Genomic DNA, 27,611 nt, shown 5'->3' on the forward strand with positions numbered 1-27,611 from the left:
GCTGCATCACAGACAGGAGTGCCTGCTATGGTGTACTCAACGACGATCCTCGGTACACGAATGGCAGAAGGTCATTTTTTCGGATGAATCCAGGTTCTGTTTACAGCATTGTGATGGTCGCATCCGTGTTTGGTGACATCGCGGTGAACGCACATTGGAAGCGTGTATTCGTCTCGCTATACTGGTGTATCACCCGGTGTGATGGTATGGGGTGCCATTGGTACACTTTGAATACTGGACGTTGTATTTCAGATATGTTGCGACCCGTGGCTCTACCGTTCATTCGATCCCTGCGAAACCCTACATTTAAACAGGATAATGCACGACCGCATGTTGCAGGTCCTGTACGGGCCTTACCGGATACAGAAAATGTTCGACTGCTGCCCTGGCGAGCACATTCCCCAGATCTCTCACAAATTAGAAACGTCTGGTCAGTGGTGGCCGAGCAACTGGCTCGTTACAATACGGGAGTCACTACTGTTGATGAACTGTGGTATCGTGTTGAAGCTGCATGGGCCATCCAAGCTCTGTTTGACATAATGCCCAGGTGTATCAAGGCCGTTATTACGGCCAGAGGTGGCTATTCTGGGTACCGATTTCTGAGCATCTATGTATCCAAATTGCGTGAAAATGTAATCACATGTCAGTTCTAGTATAATATATTTGTCCAATGAATACCTGTTTATCATCTGCATTTCTTCTTGGTGTAGCAATTTTAATGGCCGGTACTGTATTCTTCTTGAAGCCTGTCAGTTCCTAACGTTTCGATATTTTCAGAAAGCTGATATCTTTCACGACGGCAAATACGAGGAGAGCGCGAACCTTGTCCGGAGGGTTGCGTTAGTAACTTGGGAAGAGCGGGTGGACCTACTTGACGCTGTATTCTCCTGCTGGTAATCTAGATAACGTGCGAAAATGACGCACGACACAGCAACAGAGGCGCAGTACGGTATCGCCGCTAGCCGGCAGTATACGGGCGCCGGTTATCGCCACGCGCCGTTAATGAGGAAACGTGCCGTTCGCAGGCGGCGAATACGAGGAGCACACGCGCCCGCAGCGGCCGGCTGGAGGGGGAGTCCTTTTACCTGCGGCTCAGCTGTCGGCCGGAGCACAGCTGCGCTGCGCCCCGAGGAGGCGGCCCAGGTCATTGACAGCACTCGCCTCACTGCTCAGGAATCCGTGCGGTCCCCCACTCCCCTCCCCAGAGGGAAGCAGGTACCGCTAGAGCCGGCGCCGGCCCAACTCGCCTTCGCCGGCAGTCGTGGCTGACGAGCATACGCTGGCGCACCAGCGAGCGATGTCGCAAACGACGCACTGAAGGCGGAGAAGTACTATTGTGACTTGTAACGAGAAGGACTTCAGAGTGAGATGGGCGGGCTGTGGCGACTCGTGCTGTGTTCCCTAGCGTCCTCCGCGCTGCTGGTGGCAGCGGAGGAGGAGAACCCCTTCGTGGAGATGGCGAAGACTTTCTTGAAAGAGCAGATGCAAGGCCAGGGGGGCAGCTCCGGCGCCGGTGGGGCATTGGGCGCCGTCGGCGCGATGATGCAGAGTTTCATGCAGGGCGGGGGCGGTCGACAGCTGGGAGACCTGCTCAAGGACTCGGACTTCGTGGCCACTGTGGGCTCGGCCCTGGCCGGCGCCGCGGGCAAGGAGGCCTACGGGGACAGCCCCAACTCGGGCGTCATAGACCCGCAGCTCATCGCCGACCTGGTCGGCGCGTTCACGTCCGGCCACAGCGACGAGAACAACAATGACGTGAAGCAGGGCCGCGACCTCCGAGACGAACGGAGGCCGCAGCAGCAGGGGCAAGTGGACTGGAGCAGCATGCTCGACCTCGCCCTCAGCTTGGCCGGAGGTACTCAGCAGGACCAGCCACGAGGCGGAGGCAACCCTCTGCAGGGGCTGCTCGGCCTCTTGCCTGCCCTCATGCAGGCCGCCAGCAGTGGCGAATCGCCGAGGTCCGAAGGAGCCGGCCTCGGTGAGGCCAGACCCTCTCTGTTCGCCCCCGTGCTGGCAGCTTTCCGCGACTACTGGGAACACTTCATGAGTTCCGAACTGGGCCAGACGCTGTGGAAAACCAGTGGCCTGGAGGCCACGTTCAGGCTGTTCACCGACAAAGACGGAAATCTCGATACGGAACGCATATACAGGTCTCTGGAAAACGCCAGTTTCCGGAAGCGGTGGGTGCGCAGTCTGGCGACCTACGTCTCTGAGTGGATTGCTCACGTTTCAGATCCTTCTACGCAGAAAAGGTCAGTTACTCTCTTTATGAAATTTTACTTGGCTAAATCGTGAATCTCATTCAAGTACAAAACTTTTTTTATTATAATGTCTAGATCATTACACCTTATTTATACAATATGTCCCGAGAGGAACAGTTAGTATTCATCAATACAATAGACATGAACATTCGAAGCAAAAGAGTCTAGTAAACATAAGTTCTAAAATACTTACCTTGAGAACTACGTTAATTACGATCTGGTACCACGAATTAAAGCTCTTTGCTATCCATACTTTGAGAAGTGGTACAATGGAGCACAACAAGAACAAAAGTTCAGCCAGCATGGGCTCTAAAGTGAATACTTTAAGAAATGGTTACAATGGCTCTGAGCACTATGGGATTTAACTTCTGAGGTCATCAGTCCCCTAGAACTTAGAACTACTTAAACCTAACTAACCTCAGGGCATCACACACATCAATGCCCGAGGCAGGATTCGAACCTGCAACTGTAGCAGTCGCGCGGTTCTAGACTGTAGCACATAGAACCGCTCTGCCACTCCGGCCAGCATACTTGAGCTATAACCATTTTTTCAGTAGAAGAGATGTGTTCCACAGTAGTGAAGATGAACAGGTGCTCATAGTTTTTAAGATACACACTTTAAAGACCATGTTTACTTGACATTTTTCTTGTTTTCGTCCTTACTACCACCTGTCAAAGTATCAAAAGCAAAGAGCTTGCAGTGGAAAAGATTTGTTTTGCAGTACTGGCACTGTTGATGAACAAGTTCCATACCTCTTAAGGTATGCTTTTTAGAGCCTGTATTTACTAGACTTTTTTGCTTCAAATGACCCTTCCTGTTATATTCCTGAATACATCTACATTTATACTCTGCAAGCAACCCAACGGTGTGTGGCAGAGGGCACTTTACGTACCACTGTCATTACCTCCAATTTCTGTTCCAGTTGTGTGTGGTTCGCGGGAAGAACGGCTGTCTGAAAACCTCCGTGCGCGCTCGAATGCTCGAATCTCTCTAATTTTACATTCATGATCTCCTTGGGAGGTATAAATAGGGGGAAGCAATATATTCGATACCTCATCTAGAAACGCACCCTCTCAAAACCTGGCGATCTAGCTACACTGCGATGCAGAGCGCCTCTCTTGCAGAGTCTGCCACTTGAGTTTGCTAAACATCTCTGTAACACTATCACGCTTACCAAATAACCCTGTGACGAAATGCGCCGCTCTTCTTTGGATCTTCTCTATCTCCTCCGTCAACCAAATCTGGTACGGATACCACACTGATGAGCAATACTCAAGTATAGATCGAACGAGTGTTTTGTAAGCCACCTCTTTTGTTGATGGACTACATTTTCTAAAGACTCTCCCAATGAATCTCAACCTGGTACCCGCCTTACCAACAATTAATCTTATATGATCATTCCACTTCAAATCGTTCCGCACGCATACTCCCAGATATTTTACAGAAGTAAATGCTACCAGTGTTTGTTCCGCTATCATATAATCATACAATACTGACCATTCCGCCTGTGGCACCCTGTATAAAGCAGTCAGTTCCAATCAAACTTCACATTCTATTTCAGAGAGAAAGAGAAAAGGTCAGTGTGTTAAACTACCCTACATAGAATAAAATACACACAACATACCAATCAGTCATTAAGACAGTTCATTAAACCACAAACTGTGACATCTGTGCAGTATTAAGTACGACAACTGCTCAGTTAGTGAACTGTTGAGCTACTGCAGTAATGACTCTTGGTATGTTCTATATATTTTATTTGATATAGTACCAGGATTTTAACACACTGACCTTCCTGATTTTTCTTTTTGTCTGTTATCATTAGGCCTGAAGATGATAGGAAAGTGCTGTTGAAAAACGTCACCTTTTGTAAAGAAACTGTAGCGATCTAGACATCATAATTAAAAGTTTTATGACTTATTGTTTCTCGAGAAGCATAGGATGCCATTTAAAAGTCAGCACACTGTATATAATTTCATTTCGCATAAGGGGCATATAAGTAACAGATATAAGAAAAGTAAGTAAACTGTTTATTATTTAATCACCATGACTATTAATACATGATTCCACTGTGAGATAAGACGCTTAATGCCTTCAGGGAAAAATGTTTGCAATTTGCCCTCTGAACCATGATGGTGCCTGTGTGTCTTCATCCAAAGCAAATTGATGACCACGAAAGTCTTTCTTCAGGGCTCCAAAAATATGGAAATCACATGGGGAGAGATCGGGACTGTACAAAGGATGTTTAAGGGCTTTGCAGTGAAACTTCTCCAGTGCAGGCGAAACAACCTTGGCAGCATGTGGACAAGCATTATACTACAACAGAATGATGCCGTCTGTCAATATGCCGGGGCATTAGGATTATTCTGCAGGAGTTTTCCTGGAAAGGCCTTACACATCCTCCAATATCTCCTCCTGTGATTGCATATTTTTGGAGCCCTGACAAAAAAAGATTCATGGCTGTTGATTTGCTTTGGACAAAGAGGTCCACAATTGAATGTTTCTGTAAGCAACAGCAAATATTTTTTTCCATTAAGGGTTTGACCTTCTTGTCTCATAGTGAGATAAATTTATTAATAATTATGGTGATTACTTTTGAAATAATAAACAGTTTACTTACTATTTCCCATCAGTCCTTTTTTTTTTTTTTTTGACTGCTCCCTGCACAACAACTTTACTACTGAAGTTGATTGAGCACAATGGCAAGGCAGTTATGTTGCTGGACTCACATTTGGGAACAGTGGGGCTTAAATCCCTGCCTGGATATTCAGGTACAAATTTCTACAGTTTTTTAAATCACTTAACACAAATGGGAGAATAGTTCCTTTGAAATTAGTATGCCTGATGTGTTGGGAATTTCTTGTTCCATTTCTAGAGTCCTCATATTTGACAGGGTATTAAACCCTAATTTCTCTTCCTTTGTTACTAAATTCAAGACAGCGATGAGACACAATTGTTAATTTACACAAATGTTTAAAATTAGCAGTTGCAAAACTGAATTGTTTATCCAAAGATAGCAGGATACATTTTATAGTTTGTGAACAACACTTTAGTGGTGAGTCTGGGACACAGGATCATACCAGCAATTTTGTGATGCTGTGACTGGGTGTGCAGAATTCAACGAACTGCTTAAATTCAGTTTTATCCATGTTTTTCATCTGCTGCAATATTTAGCTTAATGACATCAAACATCAGTCTTTCCACAATGTCATAGAATTTTCTCTAGCAGCAATATTTACTAAAACTTTGAGTACCTAAATTGGCAAAAAGTCACTGAAAGAATAAATGTCTGAAGATCAACAAAAAAGGGAAGGAAACATATAAATTTTATAAAATGAAATGTGTGCCTTTGTCTACAAAAATCTTTCAGTTTTGAAACCTGTAATTTCATAGCTATGTTAAAACAGCTGGGGTATGTAATACCTGCTGGCAAAAGTGCAATTTTACTTTAATTCATCAGCTGGACAATGGCAAGCTCATCAGTGAAAGGCTTAAGTCAGGACATTTCACATTGGAACTGGAACATTATTTTCTCAAAAATATGAGCCTAGTGGGCATATCTATACAGTTTGCTACTGATTACTAATAGGAATCTTGTGGGTCAACATGAATTATAGAAATATATACAATTAGTGCAAGTAATTTAAGTGACTTGTGTTGGTTATTGACAATAGCCACAAATGCCAGCAGTGCAAAACTATATCCCATAAAAATGTTAATGGTTGTCTGCATGTTTCTACAATATATCCAAATTATATAAACCCAAAAAGCAACATTAAAGTTATGTTGCTGTGTGGGAGACAGACAAGCCTGTATTTATTATTGTTCCAATTGATGTTAGACCTTTGTTCAGATTTACACTTATGTCTCTCACTCAGTTAGTTTTATACAACTGCATTATCTGAGCATGCTGTGTAGTTTGATTTCCATTGTGTAGTTGGATCTCCTTGTGTCAGACAATACAGACCATGGGTGCTATGCATGTAACACTGGCACATGTTGTAAAATAGAACAAATGGAGGGAGAAATATGATCAAGGCAATCAGATAAACACAATACTTCTTAACTTCAACATTTATGAATGAAAGTGCAACTAGATGGGATACCAAATGAAATTTGTAAGTGGACTGGGGATTCCTTGGTAGCAAGAACACAGGTTGTTACCTCGGATGGAGAGTCATTGACAGATATAGAAGTAACTGTCTCAGGCAAGTTTTATGGTGCTCATGTTGTATATTAATGACCTTACAAACAATATTAATAGTCAGACTTCTCGCAGATGCAGGAACAGTTCAAGAACAGTTTTCCACACAAGAGAATTTATCATTTGGCTTCCTTCCACTCCCTTCTTTACGTTCATACACTTTCACCTGTGTCAGTATACAGATCTTGCACTTCGGTACCCCTCACACCTTTGCACACCAAGTGACCACTACAAATTGTGATATGTCCTGTATAGAAATTTTACAATTGTAGCACATCTGGTACCTCTCTCACCTTGGCACCCCAATCAGGGGCATGTGTTGCTTGTTCTGTAAACCAGAACTGCACAGATGATGCAGTTGTCTACAACAAAGTACTCCATTCCAATCTAGATAATCATCCAAAGTGGTGCAAATATCGATAACTTGATATAAATGTTTAGAAATGTAAAATTGTGCACTTCACAATAAGCAGAAACATAGCATCATATGACAACAATACCAAAGAGTAACAACTGGAACCAACAATTCATATAACTACCTGGACGTAACATCTTCAGGTATATGGAATGTAATGAACACATAGGCTCACTCGTAGGTAAATCAGGTGGATCATTGTTAGGATACTGGGAAAATGCTACTGCTCTGCAAAGGAGGTTGATTATATAACAGTCACACAACACTTCCTACAATGCTGATCAAGTGTATGGGACTGTACCAAATAGGACTAACAGAGGATACTGAACACATCCAAAGAAGGGGTGCACCAGTGGTCTCCAGTGGTTTCTCTTTTTTTGTCCACAGGAGTGCATATGGAAATTGTGAAAAATTTAAGCTGCCAAGTACTTCAAGGTATATGCCAACTGTCCTGCAGAAGTCTTTGTGCCATGTTTCAAAAACAAAAATTAAGTTATGAATCTAGGAATGTACTACAGCCCTCTATACATCACTCCCATGAAGAGCACAAGGACAAGACTGATCTAATTACGGTGTCCACTATAGCTTCTAAGCAGTCATTCTTCCCACAATCCACACACAAATGACACAAGAAGGATATCTACTACGTAGTTCAATGTGAAGTACCCCCCCCCCCCCCCTCCCCTGTGCACTTCTCACTGGTTTGCAGGGCATGTGCATACATTAGGATTCAACATCCCACTGAAAATGTAGTCATTAGAGACGGAGCAAATGCTCAGATGGGAGAAGGGTGAGGTAAGAAATCAGCCACATATCATTTTCAATGGAACCATTGCAGTATTTGCCTTAAAGGAAACCAAGGAAAATTGGCTCAATGGAGATTTGAATCCTAGTTCTTCTCTAATGAGTATATGGGATAGTTTCCCAGATATGTGGGTGGTTTGAAGGCACTTAAGTAACACAACCCAGTATGTTGTTCTCAGTAGTGACTGTTTATCAGAGACAAGGGTATCCTTAGGAGTGTTACACAGAACTATGATAGGACTGCTGGTATTTAGTGTAAACATAAATGATCTGCATACAGGGTGGGCAGCAGTCTGTGTTTGTGTGTTGGTGATGCTGTGATGTACAAAAAGGTGTCAAAGAGAAATGATTGTAGGAGGATATAAGATGACTTTTCTAGTTGGTGTGGTGAATGACAGCTAGCTCTAAATGTAGAAAAATGCACATTAATGCAGATGAATAGGAAAAACAAACTTGTAATGTTCAGATACAGAATTAGTGGTGTCCTGCTTAACACAGTCACATCATTTAAATATCTGGGTGTAATGCTGCAAAACGATATGAAATGGAAAGAGGATGTGAGGGATGTGGTAGGGAAGGCAAATGATTGACTTCACTTTATTGGGAGATTTTTGGAAAAAAATGGTCCATATGCAAAAGAGACGGCATATAGGATGCTAATGCAACTTGTTCTTGAGCACTGATTCAGTGTTTGGGATCCATACCAGGATTAAAGGAGATATTGAAGTAATTCAGAGGCAGGCTGCTAGATTTGTTACTGGTAGGTTTAAACAACGTGAAACTGTTATGGAGATGCTTCAAAACTCAAATGGGAATCCCTGGAGGGAAGTGACGTTCTTTTCAAGGAACACTATTTGAGGATGTGTGAGACAGTCAAGGTTGCCTCTACAAGTGTCTTCAAGTCCTCATGAAGAAAGGAAACCCCTCCCCGTGGAATCCTACAATCAATTTTCTGCTGCACTTGGAAAAAAATGAAAATACAGATCTGAGAAATCAACCTCAATTATAACCCAAAATCTGCAAAATTATGAGATACGACATCTATTGCTGATTCATGACAAATATATATAAATTTTGTTTTTCAGGTACTTAACAACAGCACAATTCATGGGAAATGGATTTCTGAAGGCGCAAGGCTATCCTAAATCTGTGATGTTTGATCCTGCAAGACCATCAGAATCCCTCACTCGCATCGTAAATGCAGTTTTTAAGAAACAATTTGGTTTAAAAATTGACTCAGCAACTTACATAAAACCAGCTGTTGCTTATCTTCAGGTATATATTTGTTATTGCTACTATACAGCATTATTGAAGTTTCATGGTGGTGGTCAAATCTTTTTTTCACAGTTCAAAAAAATCTCACTTTAAGGGTTGTGAATGAAAAGAGCTCAAATAAAAAATAGTAGATATTTTTCATGGATGCTGAAATTCATTTTGTCACATACAGTTTGTTGATTTAAGAAAATTTGGCCTCATTTTTTTAATGAAAGCCAAAAATGACAAATCATGACACTTATTTGCTGATTTTGCACCTTCTTCCTTTTTGAGCTTTCAATTCTAATTTTGATGTTACATAATATTTTATACATTTCTAATTTTATAAAGGTAATTAAGAATATTAGTTGCACTTTCTACTTAATCAATGCAAGTCATCTACCTAAACTGCTTACGTTAGAGATTGCTTCATTACGTATTGGAGAACTTCAAGCCTCTCTGAAACCATGTGACACAGGTGACTAATCATCTACCAGTACTGACAACTTATACAACAATGACAATAGTTCATGTTTTGACCATATAAGAAAAAAGGCATGTTCCAGCTCTGGATAGAGTACCTTGAAAGTCAACGAACTGCAGGAAGAGCTGAATGTACTCTTGCTTATCTCCATTGTCTGATCATATGCTTGGTATGACAGTAGCAACAACTGATAAACAAGTTTATTGGTTGTTGTGCTTGCACTCTGATGTTGCATGCTGATTCAAGCCCTTGGTGTGGGGAGTTAATCCGCATTTGTTGTTGTTGTTGTGGTCTTCAGTCCTGAGACTGGTTTGATGCAGCTCTCCATGCTACTCTGTCCTGTGCAAGCTTCTTCATCTCCCAGTACCTACTGCAACCTACATCCTTCTGAATCTGCTTAGTGTATTCATCTCTTGGTCTCCCTCTACGATTTTTACCCTCCACACTGCCCTGCAATGCTAAATTTGTGATCCCTTGATGCCTCAAAACATGTCCTACCAACCGATCCCTTCTTCTAGTCAAGTTGTGCCACAAACATCTCTTCACCCCAATCCTATTAAATACCTCCTCATTAGTTACGTGATCTATCCACCTTATCTTCAGCATTCTTCTGTAACACCACATTTCGAAAGCTTCTATTCTCTTCTTGTCCAAACTATTTATCGTCCATGTTTCACTTCCATACATGGCTACACTCCATACAAATACTTTCAGAAACGACTTGCTGATACATAAATCTATACTCGATGTTAACAAATTTCTCTTCTTCAGAAACGCTTTCCTTCCCATTGCCAGTCTACATTTTATATCCTCTCTACTTCGACCATCATCAGTTATTTTACTTCCTAAATAGCAAAACTCCTTTACTACTTTAAGTGTCTCATTTCCTAATCTAATTCCCTCAGCATCACCCGATTTAATTTGACTACATTCCATTATCCTCGTTTTGCTTTTGTTGATTTTCATCTTATATCCTCCTTTCAAGACACTGTCCATTCCGTTCAACTGCTCTTCCAGGTCCTTTGCTGTCTCTGACAGAATTCCAATGTCATCGGCGAACCTCAAAGTTTTGACTTCTTCTCCATGAATTTTAATACCTACTCCGAATTTTTCTTTTGTTTTTTTTTTACTGCTTGCTCAATATACAGATTGAATAACATCGGGGAGAGGCTACAACCCTGTCTCACTCCTTTCCCAACCACTGCTTCCCTTTTATGCCCCTCGACTCTTATGACTACCATCTGGTTTCTGTACGAATTGTAAATAGCCTTTCGCTCCCTGTACTTTACCCCTGCCACCTTCAGAATTTGAAAGAGAGTATTCCAGTCAACATTGTCAAAAGCTTTCTCCAAGTCTATAAGTGCTAGAAACGTAGGTTTCCCTTTTCTTAATCTTTCTTCTAAGATTTAAGTCGTAAGGTCAGTATTGCCTCATGTGTTCCAACATTTCTACGGAATTCAAACTGATCCTCCCCAAGGTCCACATCTACCAGTTTTTCCATTCGTCTCTAAAGAATTCGCGTTAGTATTTTGCAGCTGTGGCTTATTAAACTGATAGTTCGGTAATTTTCATATCTGTCAACATCTGCTTTCTTTGGGATTTGAATTATTATATTCTTCTTGAAGTCTGAGGGTATTTCGCCTGTCTCATACATCTTGCTCACCAGATGGTAGAGTTTTGTCATAACTGGCTCTCCCAAGGCCGTCAGTAGTTCCAATGGAATGTTGTCTACTCCGGGAGCCTTGTTTCGACTCAGGGCTTTCAGTCCTCTGTCGAACTCTTCACGCAGTATCGTATCTCCCATTTAATCTTCATCTACATCATCTTCCCTTTCAATAATATTGTCCTCAAGTACATCGCCCTTGTATAAACTCTATATACTCCTTCCACCTTTCTGCTTTCCCTTCTTTGCTTAGAACTGGGTTGTCATCTGAGCTCTTGATATTCATAGAAGTGGTTCTCTTCTCTCCTAAGGTCTCTTTAATTTTTTTGTAGACAGTATCTATCTTACCCCTAGTGAGATAAGCTTCTATATCCTTACATTTGTCCTCTAGCCATCCCTGCTTAGCCATTTTGCACTTCCTGTCGATCTCATTTTTGAGACGTTTGTATTCCTTTTTGCCTGCTTCATTTACTGCATTTTTATATTATCTCCTTTCATCAATTAAATTCAATATTTCTTCTGTTACCCAAGCATTTCTAGCAGCCCTCGTCTTTTTACCTACTTTATCCTCTGCTGCCTTCACTACTTCATCCCTCAGAGCTACTCATTCTTCTTCTACTGTATTTCTTTCCCCCATTCTTGTCAGATGTTGCCTTATGATCTCCCTGAAACTCTGTACAACCTCTGGTTTAGTCAGTTTATCCAGATCCCATCTCCTTAAATTGCCACCTTTTTGCATTTTCTTCAGTTTTAATCTACAGTTCATAACCAATAGATTGTGGTCAGAGTCCACATCTGCCCCTGGAAATGTCCTACGATTTAAAACCTGATTCCTAAATCTCTGTCTTACCATTATATAATCTATCTGATACGTTTTAGTATTTCCAGGATTCTTCCATGTATACACTGTTAATCACCAACACCATTATTATAAGATCTTATCATTTATTGCTAGCATTTGTAAGTCATCATTGCCACTGAAGAAACTGTCAAATCACATCTTTTATTTCTAAACAAACATGCACACCACATGACCCAATAATTGAAAATGTAAAGCTAGTTATGTGCTATAATGTTGACAGAGCACTCTAAGTTCAGGCTATATAAAGTCTACCAATTATTACAGAATAACGTCTTACTGAGGCCACATCATTAGAGCTCAAAGAGAAAAGTTCAGATACCAAGCCAAGTCATCTTGCGTAGCAGTAGGGTTTCCAGATGCAGTTCGAAAACAAAGTCCATAACAAAGATCCAGCAATGTGCCCACAGTAGTAGGTGTTCCAAGAGGAGATTAATCATAGCTGCAAGAGTGACATATGTAGCCTGTGGCAATTCCCTTCCTGTAGGCCACAACCGAACACACACTACCACATGGTGCCAGGTGAGTGATTGGAGCAGGCCACTGAGATTTTCGTAGGCTTACTGGTGCAACAAAATGGTGAGGCAGGAATGTGTGGCATGTCATCTGCTGCATCATTTGAGCTGGATAACAGACTTGGGCGATTTCATTTTTGTATGTTTGTCAAACATGGAAAAGGTGCTCATGCCAGTGACAACAAATAATCAATGCAAAAATCATGCTTCCATTATGTTTTATATTAACAATATACTTCTATTGGGAGTCTCTTTACTATAATTTATTTAATAAAATAAGGTCATTTTGCATTGTTAGCTGGAAGATCATGGTGAACAGCTTTAGGTGACTATGCAAAAGCTTTTATTTCTTTGTACACATAAATGGCTATCCTTCGGGAAGTGAGGATGAAGTGTCTTTACTGTAAATACCTGCCATATGAGACTAAGAGTATGTTCTGTAACTCACTTAATTATGTACAGGAAGTCTTCAAGCTGGGACAGGCGAAAGGTCTCAGCTTATCACACCTTAGTCCAAAGGAGATTGAAGACAAACTTACAGACACAATAAGTGGTCACATAATTGAACCAGCAATGAGGGTCTGGAGAGCTTACTGGTACGCAACAAGGCACCCTCAGTGTGAGGAGTATGTAATATGTACTGTCAACCAGAGAGATACTGCGACAGAAGGGGGTTTGAAGCCTGGTGTCACTAAATTATCCAGGTAAGTTATGATTCAGTTTGTCTTTCAATGGTCTTTCAATACTCTGCTATTAAAAAATTATGATAACAACATTACAGATAGATGCTATGATTGTATCTACCGAAATAACATATGAGAAGATTACCATAAGACATTTTTGCTATGAAGAGGAATAAAAAGAAAAGAAATAAAATATTAATCACAAAAGACTATGAGAGAGAGAGAGAGAGAGAGAGAGAGAGAGAGAGAGAGAGAGAGAGAGAGAGAGGATGGGGGGGGGGGGGGGGGGGGGAGACTGACTACACTCTGCTCCTATGTTATGGAGAACAACACAAGCTTGAAAGCTGATCTAGAACATTTATCTTTCCGTGTGTATGTTTGTCAAATTGCTCAACAACTCCCATATCCAGTGAATGTGTTTGCTCATTTCCTTCTTTGAAAACTATTGTGATGGCATGAGTGCTGTTTCATTTCAGAAACCCACATGTGCATCTGTCTTTAATGTAGTCTAGTATGCATTTCTAAGATCCTTTCTGATTTCATATTGAAGTTGTGTGTGATATTTCTTAGAAACATATTTCTGTATCCTGCTTCCTTGTGCAGTTTGTGAAAACTGTTACAAATGATAACTCTCTAAGGTAATTATATCCATAAGAAATAGAGTTTACTGTTGTCTTCTTCCACAATGAATTTTGAGAGACTAATTCGTTGGATTCTAACTGGAGGGAAGGAAGATTAGGGTTTGACATCCAGTAGATGATAAGGTCTCTAGAGATGGAGCACTAGTTCAGATATGACACATATAGCACTGTAGTCTCTTTAATGGAGCCACTTTAAGTGGTGTTTAGAGAAATGTGTAAAAATTAAATCTAGATGGCCAAGTAGTCAATGCCAGCTGCTGTGTGAGAGCATGAGAGCATGTGAACACTCTAACTTTCGACACCTTGCAGATTTATTGGTTATTTTTCTTTCAGTGCTGTTAAACGTAGCATAGATGCTGCAATCTGAAAGATATGGCACTTAAATCTACCATGCAATTGCTCCTCTAGATTCCATGAAACTTGGCATCAAGGTCACAAGCAAACCTTCAATTGTGAACATTTTAAGGTGCTTTTGCACATGCGCAACTCGCATTACGTAATGTCCTTCTGGACCAATACATAGGGATTTGATAAACAACGTGTAAGGTTGAAGATGTGCACAGCTAGGCCTTGCCATTCAACTAGAAGTTTAAGCCAGTGCCACCAGGTGGTAGCACACTGTGGAAGACTTTCATCCCAGTTCTCTCGGCACAAATCCTGCTAGATGACAGCACTTTACTCAGATATGCTACTTCACTCACTATATACTGTAGTAAAATTAGATCTGACATCATTATATGTTAAAGTTGTACTGACAGTAAACCTATTTTGTGGGTTTCTGAATGGGTTATAGTATATTAAGTTCTGAATTTCATAATACAGTGATCCATTTGAGATGCTGAGAATCATAAGGGTCTAAATCACATCACCGTCAGCTGTGAGATTGTAGCATTTATTCATGCTTTTGAAATCTGTTGATCTTATGGTCAGTCAGGTTTATCTGTGCTGTAGGCTCACACTGTGTATATATGAAAATTCATGAAAAGTTATACCACTGGTTTCACTGATATTCACTTAAATGGGGGCTCAACAGCAGTGTGGTTTAGGCCCTTATGAGTCTCAGTGCCTCATTTGTATTCTAATCAAGTGACCTTGATGGTGGACATTACTGCTTCAGTTTAATCATTTCCACAAATGTCACTTTGTGTTTGCAGTAGGCTGTTTACTGTGTGAGAATTGGCTTTTGTGCACAGTGTAAACATGAACTATGTTGACTCTATTTTAAATGCTAACAGAAAAGTAAAGCTGTGAGGACAGGTCGTGAGTTTAGCTTGGGTACTTCATTTGGGAGAGCACTCACCTGCAAAAGGCAAAGGTCGCAAGTTTGAGTCTCGGTCCAGCACACAGTTTTAATGTACCATTAAGTTTCATATCAGTGCACACTCTGATGCAGAGTGAATATCTCATTCTGAGAACAGAAAAGCAAATTACCAGGAAAATTTAGCCACAAAGAAACTAGGCTTTCACAGAACAGCTCCTTTGATTGAGACAGTAACGAAATCAAATAAGCGTGACTACGAGCGAACATTTGATGAGGAACTGTACAGTTAGCACCAGTTGTTAGGTGGGTCAAGCATAAGAATATCTTATTTTCAGCCCAGAAGTAAATTTGCAAACTAATACAGGGTGATTATAATTAAAGTTAAACTTTCAAACTGCTTAACATACTGAACAAATGTCTACAACACTGCCTGTATCTGTTTACAACTTCTGTATCATTACTCATGAATTTTTATTAAATATGAATTCAATGAATGGAACAGTAGAGAATCCAGGATAGAGTAATGACAATATTATGAAAGGTATAGATTGCTACTCACCAATATATGGTGAGTAGCAATCTATCCCTTTCATAAGATTGTTAATGTAATGAATGGAATTTTTATGTTTCTGTCATTCTTGACGTAATACTCTTATCATAGAAGTACTACATTCAATAGGTACTGCAACTTAATTTGCTTATTACTGTCTTTTAGCATGGTTGCCATATGGATCCTGTCAAGCAACAATGGGAGTTCTTTCTGGAAGCTTTACAGTGCTGCTGTTGAAGGTCATGATTGCGCAGTAAGTAAAATCAAAATAAAGTACCAATGTGTTTCCAAGTTTCTTCATACCTCCAGAATTGTTTTTCTAATCATGTCACTGCAGATAGTAACCAGCATTATACAACAGAAACAAAATTGTAGCAGCATAAAACACTCATTCAAAAACAGCCATTAACATGTGCCAAAACTTTATTTGACCTTTTGTTCAAATGTACTCATTACAATATAAAAAAGCTCAGGTAAGTCATTTATTTTTCTGTGTCATCCAACTGGTCTGATGCAGTCAACAACTGTTGTGCCAATCTCTTAATCTTCGAGTTGGACCTACATCCAGTATTATCATTAACTTTTAATCTCAATAAAAGAATGTGAAATGCTACAAAGGGAAGCAGCAGTTTGTTACATATGTCACAACATTGTTCATCACAGGATGCCAGAATGATTTGTTGCTGATGGCTCAGGATCAAAATTTAAAAAGTATTAGAAAGTAAGTTTCCAAAATCCAACCTCCAGTAATTATTCTTTATTAACTGGCCAGTCTTACGTAATTTTTGTAAACTTATAACAAAAATTAAATAAAAAACCAAATGGGCCTTTTCAGAATAATTAAAGGGGCAGACAAATGATGAGACACCTGGAAAAAAGAAAGTCAACTGTTTATTATTTAAAAAGTAATCACCATAATGCAGCCCTAGATCTACAATATTTCCAAATCAGGGGAAAAACTTGATAGTGACGCCACCATCTCCCTTGAGCATTTGAGATAGGACTTTAGAGATAGAAAAAAATCTATTTTTCAAAAATATTTAATTTTGTATCCCACATCTTTCTGAAGAGTTTGATATATAAAATATATATATATATATTCGAGAAAATGTAAGACATGTTATTTGGTCTTAAGTATGCTACACCTCTTCACACAGCATTCTTCTATCACACGGCACAGTATTTTACTCTGTGGAATTCAAGCATGTATATTTTGTAATGGAAGCCTCCAGATCTATATTCAGGACAGTGAAAATTAAAATGCCCTGTGGTCCCTCTCCTACTCCCAGTCGGGCGGTTTGACATACTACTCCCCTAAAAAACACACACACAATTTATACTGGGTGGGCTTATTTGTGACCAAGAGAATAAGAACTCCTAAGAAAATTTGCACTCTTTATTGCTTATTAGATAATAACTTACTCTTTACTAAGACAAAAAATTTAAAAAAAACAACAAAATAAAACCAGTAAAGACAAGAGACAAGCAAGACAGTACACTTTTCTTCAATACTTTAAGTTCCAGCATTTTTTTGTCTCTAATTTTGCTACAGCTTTATACAGCAAGCTTTCCTTTCTACGAAAGAATCTATTACCTCATCAAAGTTTTTCAAATGTTTTTCTACATGAAAAATCAAAGTGTCTTTGATTGATACTGAAAAAGTTGTTAATATGAGTAGTACCCAAGAATGTTGCGGTTTTTCATTTTGATTACGTCTGTTGTCGCTATCTGCTGGATAAAATAAAATAAGACTTACTAATATTGCAGTAATAGTAAGACATGCCAAATAAGTGAGACTGTTTTGGCACACACGGTCATTTTTATCTAGCTCATTTACATAAATAACACAGCCAAATGTAGTTCATGGAATAACAACATCAAATGCCTATTAGGACTACCACAAGCAAAGAGTTTTATGTTAGGAAATAGTTTCACATTTCATTCATGTGCTCCAGTTCTTAAGCATGGGATTAAAAAGTTGTAGCAGTAGTATGAAATTTTTATACAAATTTGGACTCATCATATTCTTACATATAATTTGTGTCATGTCCCCATTTCTTCTCCTTCCTCATTCTAAAAAACAATCTTGTCATCACTAATTCTGTAACTATTCCTGCCATTGTCGAAACTTATTTTCTAGTTGGTTTCACTAACCCAGACCAAATCACCAGTTCAGTTATCCCATGTTTATTCTCCGGTTACTTTTTATTACATGTTTGTACAATGAGTTTTCTGCACTATTCTGGCCCCCTGCGGGTCCGGGGGTTAGAATAGGCTCGAGGTATTCCTGCCTGTCGTAAGAGGTGACTAAAAGGAGTCCCTCCCCCTCAAGAGGGTAGTTAGCGCCTGCGTCCGGAGACGGACAGTTCCACGACCTATATTTGTGGTCATTTTGGTTTGTTCACTTCTTCTGGTTTCTTCCTTCATTTGGTTGGTTCCTTTCTTTCTTCTTCTCCACCTCACTGTCTTTCTTACCCTTTCCCTTGCCTTCTTCTCCTTGCCTTCTCTGGTCTCCGCCTCGGTGTTTGAGACAGTCTGTCCTTTCTTTCCCTCTCTCCTTTCTTTTTCCTCTTCTTCCTTCCTCCCTGTGCGTGCCTGAAGGCCGACCTGCGCGTTCCCACGTGTAGCCAGTGATGGGGTAACGAGTAATTCCCCACCTTGGGTAGACAAGTAAGGCACGCACGTACCCCCTGGTAAAGGCCAAGCCCAGGGAGTGGTGATTACCTGAGCTGACACCTTCCAACCATGCCGATTGGTCCCTCCGTCCATTTCTCGGGAGGTGTGACCTGAGGTGTGAACAATCACCTAAGGCGGGAGTGCCCTCTGAAATGGTCCCCACAAGGAAGGAGTGCACCATCGGAGACGCTGGCAATCATGGGGGATTCCTCCGCAATGGATTTCTCTTCTTCTTCTCTCTCGATTTCTGCCCACATACGGAAACTTGACCAGCCACCAGTGACAAAAGTACTACCGCCTGCCCCACAGTTCCTCTTAGTTTCTCGATCTGAGGATGGAAAGGATTTTTCCTCTGTCAACCCTTTCGTTATCCAGAAGGGCGTAGATGCCATAGCCGGATTGGTCAAGTCTTGTACCAGGTTGCGTAACGGTACCTTGTTACTGGAAACTGAGAGCCCCTTTCAGACACAAAAACTGCTTCGGGCCACACTCCTGTACACGTTCCCTGTCCGGGTGGAGGCTCACCGCACTTTAAATTCGTCTCGTGGTGTGGTATATACTAGATCACTCGACAGATTGACTGATGAGGAGATTCAGTCTTTCCTCGCTGAGCAGGGCATGATGGCTGTCCATAGGGTCATGAAAAAGGTCAACAATGACCTTGTACCAACCCGGACACTTTTCTTGACCTTTGATAGTGTTCAGCTGCCGTCGCGCATCAAAGCGGGCTACGAGGTTATTTCTGTTCGCCCCTATGCCCCGACACCTACGCGCTGCTACCAGTGTCAGCATTTTAATCACACTCGCCAGTCTTGTTCCAACGGGGCTAAATGTGTCACTTGTGGCACGGATGCCCATGAGGGTGACTGTCCACCTCCGTCTCTTCGTTGTGTGAACTGTCAGGGTGACCATGCAGCGTCCTCCCGCGACTGTGCCATCTACAAGGACAAACACTGTATCCAAGAAATTCGGGTCAAAAAAAAATGTCCACCTCGGCTGCTCGCAAGCTATTTGCTAGTAGGAAGCCCATGCTGCTCCAAGCGGAGAAATACAGTACTGTCCTCGCCTCTCCTCGGACTACCAGGGAGGTGGCGATGCAGACATGCGATCTGACCTTCAGCACTACGGTCGTCTGTTCGGCCAATGCTAAGATCGCCTGGTCGACGTCTCCTCTTCCTCCCATCACCCCTCAGACACAAGCACCTTTATCAGGTTCTGCCAAGACGAAGACCCAGAAGTCAGATGCACGGGCCTTCAAGAAGGAACCGTCTCGTGCAGACCTCCTACATACCTCGAACTCCCAGCCATCGACCAATACTTCCACAAAACGTCCTTCCAAGAAGGCTCATAGGAAGCACAGTTCTCCTTCCCCGCCACGGCGCATTTCTTCTCCTGCACCACCCAGCGGCTGCCGCTCCAGGCCGTCACCCGTTTCGCCTGGCCGCACCGCTGGTAGCCGAACATCTGGCCGTTCACCAGCGGAGGAAGCTCCCCCTCCTGGCCATCTTAACAAGATGGCCGATGAACCTATAGAACAAATGGACGATGACTGTCCACCTACTGCTAGCAGCGGCAGTGCTCGCTCGAAGCCGGGCCCTCAGCGGCCTACGAGATGACCCCTTCTTGCATCTTCTTCTTCTCACGATGGCACTTATTCACTGGAATATTCGCAGCATTCGCTCCAACCGAGAGGGCTTGAAATTGCTGCTCCGCTTGCACCGTCTGCTCGTCATAGCCCTCCAGGAAACGAAGCTACGCCCATGCGATCACATTGCCTTGGCACACTACACCTCTGTGCGTTTTGACCTACCCCCTGTGGCAGGTATTCCGACTCATGGAGGGGTTATGTTGCTGGTCCGGGATGATCTCTACTATGATCCCATCACATTGCACACTGGCCTGCAGGCAGTTGCCATCCGCATTACTCTCCCCACTTTTACATTTTCCATTTGTAATGTTTACACTCCATCGTCATCTGCCGTTACCAGGGCAGACATGATGCAAATTATTGCTCAGCTACCTGCACCATTTTTGTTAACTGGAGACTTCAATGCTCACCGTCCTCTTTGGGGCTCTCCAGCATCCTGTCCAAGGGGCTCCCTGTTAGCAGACATTTTCAACCAGCTCAATCTTGTCTGCCTCAATACTGGCGCCCCTACTTTTCTTTCAGACACATCCCACACCTATTCCCATTTAGACCTGTCTGTATGTGCTACCCAACTTGCACGCCGGTTTGAGTGGTATGCACTTTCTGATACATAATCAAGCGACCACTTTCCGTGTGTTATCCATCTCCTGCATCATACCCCCCCCCCCCCTTGCTCAACGAGTTGGAACATGTCCAAAGCAGACTGGGGGCTCTTCTCTTCCAGGGCGACCTTTCAGGATCAAACCTTCACAAACTGCGATAGTCAGGATGCACACCTCCCGGAAGTCATTCTCTCTGCTGCTGAATATTCCATCCCTCACACTACTTTTTCTCCACATCGCATACCGGTCCCCTGGTGGACCGCAGCATGTACAGACGCTTTACGTGCTGGTCGACGTGCCTTACGCACCTTTAAACGCCACCCTACAGTGGCGAATTGTATCAATTATAAACGATTACGTGCGCAGTGTCGTCGTATTATTAAAGAAAGCAAGAAAGCCAGCTGGGCTGCTTTCACAAGCACCTTCAACAGTTTTACTCCTTCTTCTGTTGTCTGGGGTAGCCTGCGCCGGCTATCTGGCACTAAGGTCCACTCACCAGTTTCTGGCTTGATGGTCGCGAATGAAATCATTGTGGCCCCTGAGGATGTCTCCAATGCCTTCGGCCGCTTTTTTGCAGAGGTTTCGAGCTCCGCTCATTACCACTCTGCCTTCCTCCCCCGAAAACAGGCAGAGGAGGCTAGGCCACCTAACTTCCACTCCTCGAATCGTGAAAGTTATAATGCCCCATTCACCATGCGGGAACTTGAAACTGCACTTGCCCGGTCACGGTCCTCCGCTCCGGGGCCTGATTCTATTCATATTCAGATGCTGAAGAACCTTTCTCCTGCGGGTAAAGGTTTCGTTCTTCGTACTTACAATCGCATCTGGATTGAGGGACATGTTCCCACATGCTGGCGCGAGTATATTGTTGTACTGATTCCTAAGCTGGAGAAGGACAAGCACTTGCCTTCCAGTTGTCGACCCATCTCGCTTACCAGCTGTGTCTGCAAGGTGATGGAGCTAATGGTTAACTCTCATTTGATTTGGCTGCTCGAATCTCGACGCCTACTTACCAATGTACAATGTGGATTTCGTAGGCGCCGCTCTGCTGTTGATCATCTGGTTACCTTGTTGACCTTCATTATGAATAACTTCTTGCGGAAGCGCCCGACCCCGGCTGTGTTCTTTGATTTGGAGAAGGCTTACGACACCTGTTGGAGGCCGGGCATTCTCCGCACCATGCATACATGGGGCTTTCGCGATCGCCTCCCTCTTTTTATTCGTTCCTTTTTAATGGATCGACAGTTCAGGGTACGTGTGGTTTCTGTCCTGTCAGACTCCTTTCGCCAGGAGAATGGGGTGCCACAGGGCTCAGTTTTGAGTGTCGCTCTCTTCGCCATAGCAATCAATCCAATAATGGATTGCCTCCCAGCTGATGTATCAGGCTCCCTTTTCGTGGACGATTTTACCATCTATTGCAGCGCGCAGCGTACATGTTTCCTGGAGCGCTGTCTTCAGCGTTCTCTTGACCGTCTTTACTCCTGGAGTGTTGCCAATGGCTTCCGTTTTTCTGCTGAGAAGACGGTCTGTATTAACTTCTGGCGCTACAAAGAGTTTCTCCCACCATCCTTATGACTCGGTCTCATTGCTCTCCCATTCGTGGAGACAACAAAATTTTTAGGTCTTACATTTGACAGGAAACTTAGCTGGTCTCCACATGTGTCATATTTGGCTGCCCGTTGTACCCGTTCTCTAAATGTCCTCCGTGTTCTCAGTGGTATATCGTGGGGAGCGGATCGAACCATCCTACTCCGCCTATATCGGTCGATCGTCCGCTCCAATCTGGATTATGGGAGCTTCGTATACTCCTCTGCACGGCCGTCCATCTTACGCCGCCTCAACTCCATACAACATCGGGGTTTACGTCTTGCGATCAGAGCATTTTATACTAGTCCCGTCGAGAGTCTTCATGCTGAAGCCGGTGAATTGCCACTCACTTACCGGCGTGATGTACTGCTTTGTCACTATGCCTGTTGGCTACTATCAATGCCCGACCACCCATCGTATCGTTCCTTTTTTGACGACTCTCTAGACCATCAGTATGGGTTGTATGTCTCTGCCCTGCTACCCCCTGGAGTTCGCTTTCGTCACCTCCTTCAACACCTTGATTTTTCACTCCCTGCAACCTTTAGAGTGGGTGATGAGAGCCACACGCCACCTTGGCTCCAGGCTCAGGTTCGCGTTCACCTTGACCTCAGCTTGCTCCCAAAGGAGGTTACCCCCGGTTTGGTATACCACTCCTGTTTTGTTGAACTTCGTTCGAAGTTCATTAATATGACCTTCATTTATACAGATGGCTCTAAGACCAATGACGGGGTCGGGTGTTCTTTTATTGTTGGGGCACAAAGTTTCCAATACCGGCTACATGACCATTGTTTGGTCTTCACAGCTGAGCTCTTTGCCCTCTACCAGGCTGTTCTTTACGTCTGCCACCACCGACATTCTGCTTATGTCATCTGCTCCGATTCTCTGAGCACCATCCAGAGTCTCAGTGATTCGTATCCGGTTCACCCTTTCGTGCACCGGATCCAACGCTCTCTTCAGCAGCTGGTGGACAATGGGTCTCCAGTTAGCTTTATGTGGGTTCCTGGCCATGTCGGTATCCCTGGGAACTAAGCTGCAGATGCCGCGGCCAACGCTGCGGTCCTCCAGCCTTGGACAGCTTCTTGTTGTGTCCCTTCATCAGATTGTAGCAGGGCCATTTGTCGGCGCATTTTATCGCTGTGGCATGCCGATTGGGCTGCACTTACGTACAACAAGCTTCGGGCCTTGAAACCTCTTCCCGCGGCTTGGACGTCCTCCTCACGTCCTTCTCGGCAGGAGATCGTTTTGGCCCGGCTACGAATTGGACACTGCCGGTTCAGCCATCGCCATCTGCTGACGGCTGCGCCGTTCTGTCCATGTGGGCAATTGCTGACAGTCCGCCACATTTTCTGCCATGTACTCTGGATGCCATTTTAGCAAATGACCCAGGAGCTGCTGCTCGCGTTCTTCGTTTTATCAAGTTGACACACCTGTCTAAGGACGTTTGATTATGCTGTTGTTTTTTTAATCCTATGCCTGTTAATACGTCTTTTATAGTGTTGTCCCTTTTAGTTGATGTTTTAACCTTGTGCCTCGCGGTGCATTCCTAACTTAGTCAGGGCGCTAATGACCATTGTAGTTGTGCACCCTAAAACAAAAAAGGTGCATATAGCCCTTGCCATTTTGTCTGCAGGAAAGTTTTCTATTTCGAGATGCGACGGGGATTCCCCTGGCAGAGACATCACGTACGCTAAGTGCACATTCAAACATCTATTTATGATCGATTTAGAAATCAACTTAGAATGTTTTCAGAAATGTTCAAAACCAAACAGGGATGCATTTCAAAATCATATGAACAGTCAATAGATCAAAGTGCGCTGGATGTTACGCACTTTGTGGAATGAGTTTTTTTTCCTGAGAATTTGGACAATAAAGCCAAGACATTGATTCTCTTATAAAATACTACACCTGACTCTCACTATTCCGGCCATTCTTGGCACTTATGGGTGTCGGATTAGCGGAAGTGCCGGATTATTGAGTGTCTGAAATTTTTTTATTCATTTATTTTGTTTTTTATTTATTATGAAAACATAGGGGATATAGTGTACTGTACTTTATTAAACCGAAGGATACAATTTTAAAACATAGAGGATATACTTTATTAAATCCAAAAATACATTAATTTTAAAAGAAAACTTGTGCTTGAGTGCATACTGTCCATAATTATACAGTCATATCACTCACTATGAAAGATGTCCCTAATTTTTAACTGTCACAAAGATGATACTCAATGGTGGCATGCTTTTTCATGCAACCGCTTTACAAGCATTACATCGGTACTGCATATATCTGCTTGTGGCATAATTTACTCCAGGAAGAACTTGGCAGCTTCATCACCAGCAGTTTGAGAAATCTTCATGCTCTCTCCTCCTGTGTCCTCTTCTTCATCACTTTCATCATTACTTTCTTGCACACTTTTGATTATTTCTTCATCTGTTAAAGTTTTGGTCTGTATCACAGTTTCTTCATTCAGCCACTTAGTAACATGTTCACCAATTTCTTCTCCTTCTGGAAGGTTGTGGAACATATCAATGTCCAAAATAATTTATAATTCCAAATTGACTGGCTCATTGTTGTCACTCAATACTGGACCCAACTCGGCATCAATGGATGGGCACAATTTTCTCCAGCCTTTCATTATGGTAGTGCTCCCCACTTTATCCCAAGCTTCGGCTGATTGGAAAATAACATCACATATGTTAATTACTTTCCACGCCTTCAGCATAGTCTCGATAGAGTCGTTTTCACTTTCGTTCAGCAACAAGACGAGAAGTGAATGTCAATAATGATGTTTAATTTATTCCAAAACTTCCTGGTCCATGGGATGGATTAGGGCTGCCACACTGGGTGGGAAAAAGAGTGCTTGTATACCATTGGACTTTAGAGAAACATTTGAAGGATGATTGGGAGCATTGTCAATTATAAGGATAGCTTTCAGTGGAAGCTTTTTCTGCTATAGCTCTTTTCTCACTGCTGGAACCACCAAGGGAATATTTGTCTGTCCATCCATGCTTTCTTCTGTACTGCACTGGTAGAGTATTTATGCCAGTGTGTTGAAAACAACGTGGATGTTGCGATTTTCCAATCACCGTAAGCGGTAGTTTATGACTCCCATTTGCATTACAACACGCCATTAATGTTACACGCTGTTTCTGTTGTTTGTAACCATGAGCTTCCTTCTCATTCTTGGCAGCTAATGTTTTTTAAGGTTCATCCTGTAAAAGAGTCCTGTTTCATCAGCATTATAAAAGGCATCAGCAGTTAACTCCTCTTCCACTATTATCTTCCATATCTTGCTTACAAACTCATCAGCATCATTAGCATTAGTTGAGTGACTTTCCCCAGTGACTGTCAGCTGCCGAATACCAGGCGGTTTTTTCCAGTCTGAAAGCCGACCTTCACTTGCTGGAAACAAGTTACTGCTGCCAAGTTGTTTGTTAAATGCAGCTGCTTTTTCCTTTATAATCGGGCCACTAACAGGAATTCCTTTACTGCGTTATTGTATGAAGCAACTATAAACAGCTACATCCAGGTCTTCATTCTCTCTCTTTCGCATAACTTTTCGTTTTCCCAACTCAATACCCATTTGAGTTGAGTACTGTCGAATAACATCTTCCTTTTTAATGTCATAAATAGTCACTCGTCCAACTCAGCAGCAATGGCTTTTTGTGAAGAACCTCGATTTAACTCATCTAAAATTCTGAATTTCTGCTTTAGGTCTAGCGTAGCGTGTTTCCTTTTAAAAGACACGATTCCAAACTGTAAAGAAAGCTACAATTTCAAATACAGTATATAAAGCATTGTTATGCATGATAATTAATTGTGCATGTGTTTTTGAATGTGTGCCAGAATACCGAGAGGCCATACTACTGAGGCCAATTAGTGAGAGTCTAATGTATTTTCATTTCTTGAAGAATAACTGAAATCCTTTTCTTACAGATTCAGTACCCTGCAAACTGTGGAACATTTCATGAAGAAGACATCAAAGCAACAACAGAATATATTCACAGTGAGCTGTAATGCATATCATCCTACTTCCACAAATAAATTATACATTTTAAACCAAAGCTGGTCTTTTAAACAAAATAATGTGGTGTCTGTTGTCTGTGCTATCAACAGAGCATCTCGGGTTCAAAATTGTTGCAGCAAAAGCACTATCTGAACTATGCTCTGAGATAGTATGTCTTATCACATTACATTTGACACTGTTTATGACTTAGTCACATATGCCTCTGTATTTACAGAACAGAGAGATCGCAACAGAAAGGTTAAATTATTCACAACAATTTGTTGCGATGCCAAGTGGGTAAGTATATTCCTTTGGCTCTTTGTAGTTCTTTCTATCATATTATGAGATGTAATATACTTTTCCTCTTTGAAACCATTCTTACACCACAATTTCTGAAATATCCCACAATTTTGTACTGAAGTGGTAATGTAAACATATGAATTTTATTGCAACATCTGTAGCAGCAGATGTACGGCAACATATTGTTCAAATTGAAGCATTCTTATATTTGTGAAAGTGAAATATTGGAACTTCATAACACAATTGATGAAATCGAGCTGTCCATTAAATTATCTCAGGCCAAGGCTGACAAGTGCTTGGTATCTGCAGTAAAGTACATGGTAAAAGACGTGATGGTCACTACTGGAAAACACTGAAAGACACAGTACAAGATCCCAGGTGTGGAATTCATATTCTAAGCACACCTGTACCGGTAATACCACACAATTTTTTTCCAGTTGTTAATTAGTGATACTCTGCTGCAGAATGACATGAAACATAGGTATGTGGAGGAATTAGAAACCTTTCTTAAGAAGTTTTACATATTATTGTCAACCCAAACATGAATTTTTGTATTCAGAATTAGACTACATTCCTTTTTATTTGGATACACTGTGTCTGATTCATGTAATTTTTTGCATGTGGTTTGGTCAGGTCCCCATCACACATGCATATGAAACCTTGGTCACCCAATCAAAGAACAAAATATTGCATTATGCATAAAATGAACACTTCTAGAACCTTGATAAAAGGGCATACTACCCACCTCTGCAAAATATAAGGACAATAACTCCCAATTCTATGTACAGGCCAATTTCAATACTACCTGTGCCTTTTGCTTTCAGTAATACTGTAGCAGTCCTACAACTGAAGGAACAAGGAGACCAGAGCTTTCATTTATATCAGTTATTGCGCTGTATGTGTTAGTTGAACTGTTGCATAATTCTGATGGCAGAAGTTTACGTATAGTGTTATTTACGTATTAACTGGAAGAATGTATGTCACTGGCAGAAGTGACTGTTATAGCGTCAGTTTTTGGTATTCTGAATATTTAAGGTAGGTGATCCTGGCCAGGGCCCATTTCAGAATGAACGTATATCCACACAAGCAACTTATTATTTGACACCCCCTTTGCCCCACCACTTCTTTGTAAATTTTCACCCGTGGTAGTTTTCGCTGTTGATTGTAAAACATACTGTACACAAATCTTGTGCTGGGGCA

The 27,611-nt window shown here is 42.1% G+C and overlaps 1 protein-coding gene across 1 annotated transcript; it reads left to right on the top strand.

Moving 5' to 3' along the window:
- Window positions 1-951: 951 nt before the first annotated feature.
- LOC126353822 (uncharacterized) lies at window positions 952-26,169 on the top strand. Its single transcript, XM_050002942.1, has 5 exons — window positions 952-2,252; window positions 8,768-8,957; window positions 12,920-13,161; window positions 15,758-15,845; window positions 26,042-26,169. The coding sequence occupies exons 1-5, from the start codon at window positions 1,369-1,371 to the stop codon at window positions 26,120-26,122; spliced, it is 1,485 nt and encodes a 494-aa protein (XP_049858899.1). The 5' UTR covers window positions 952-1,368; the 3' UTR covers window positions 26,123-26,169.
- The last annotated feature ends 1,442 nt before the right edge of the window (window positions 26,170-27,611 follow it).

The sequence above is a fragment of the Schistocerca gregaria genome, chromosome 3 (genome assembly GCF_023897955.1).
Source record: "Schistocerca gregaria isolate iqSchGreg1 chromosome 3, iqSchGreg1.2, whole genome shotgun sequence".
In the NCBI taxonomy this organism is placed as follows: domain Eukaryota; kingdom Metazoa; phylum Arthropoda; class Insecta; order Orthoptera; family Acrididae; genus Schistocerca; species Schistocerca gregaria.

What these genes read in the sequence shown, in the direction of transcription:
- LOC126353822 (XM_050002942.1), top strand. Translation starts at nt 1,369, where the DNA reads ATGGGCGGGCTGTGGCGACTCGTGCTGTGTTCCCTAGCGTCCTCCGCG. An exon ending in GATCCTTCTACGCAGAAAAG is followed by an intron (nt 2,253 to 8,767) that starts GTCAGTTACTCT and finishes TTTGTTTTTCAG; the next exon opens with GTACTTAACAACAGCACAAT. An exon ending in TTGAAGGTCATGATTGCGCA is followed by an intron (nt 15,846 to 26,041) that starts GTAAGTAAAATC and finishes CTTTTCTTACAG; the next exon opens with ATTCAGTACCCTGCAAACTG.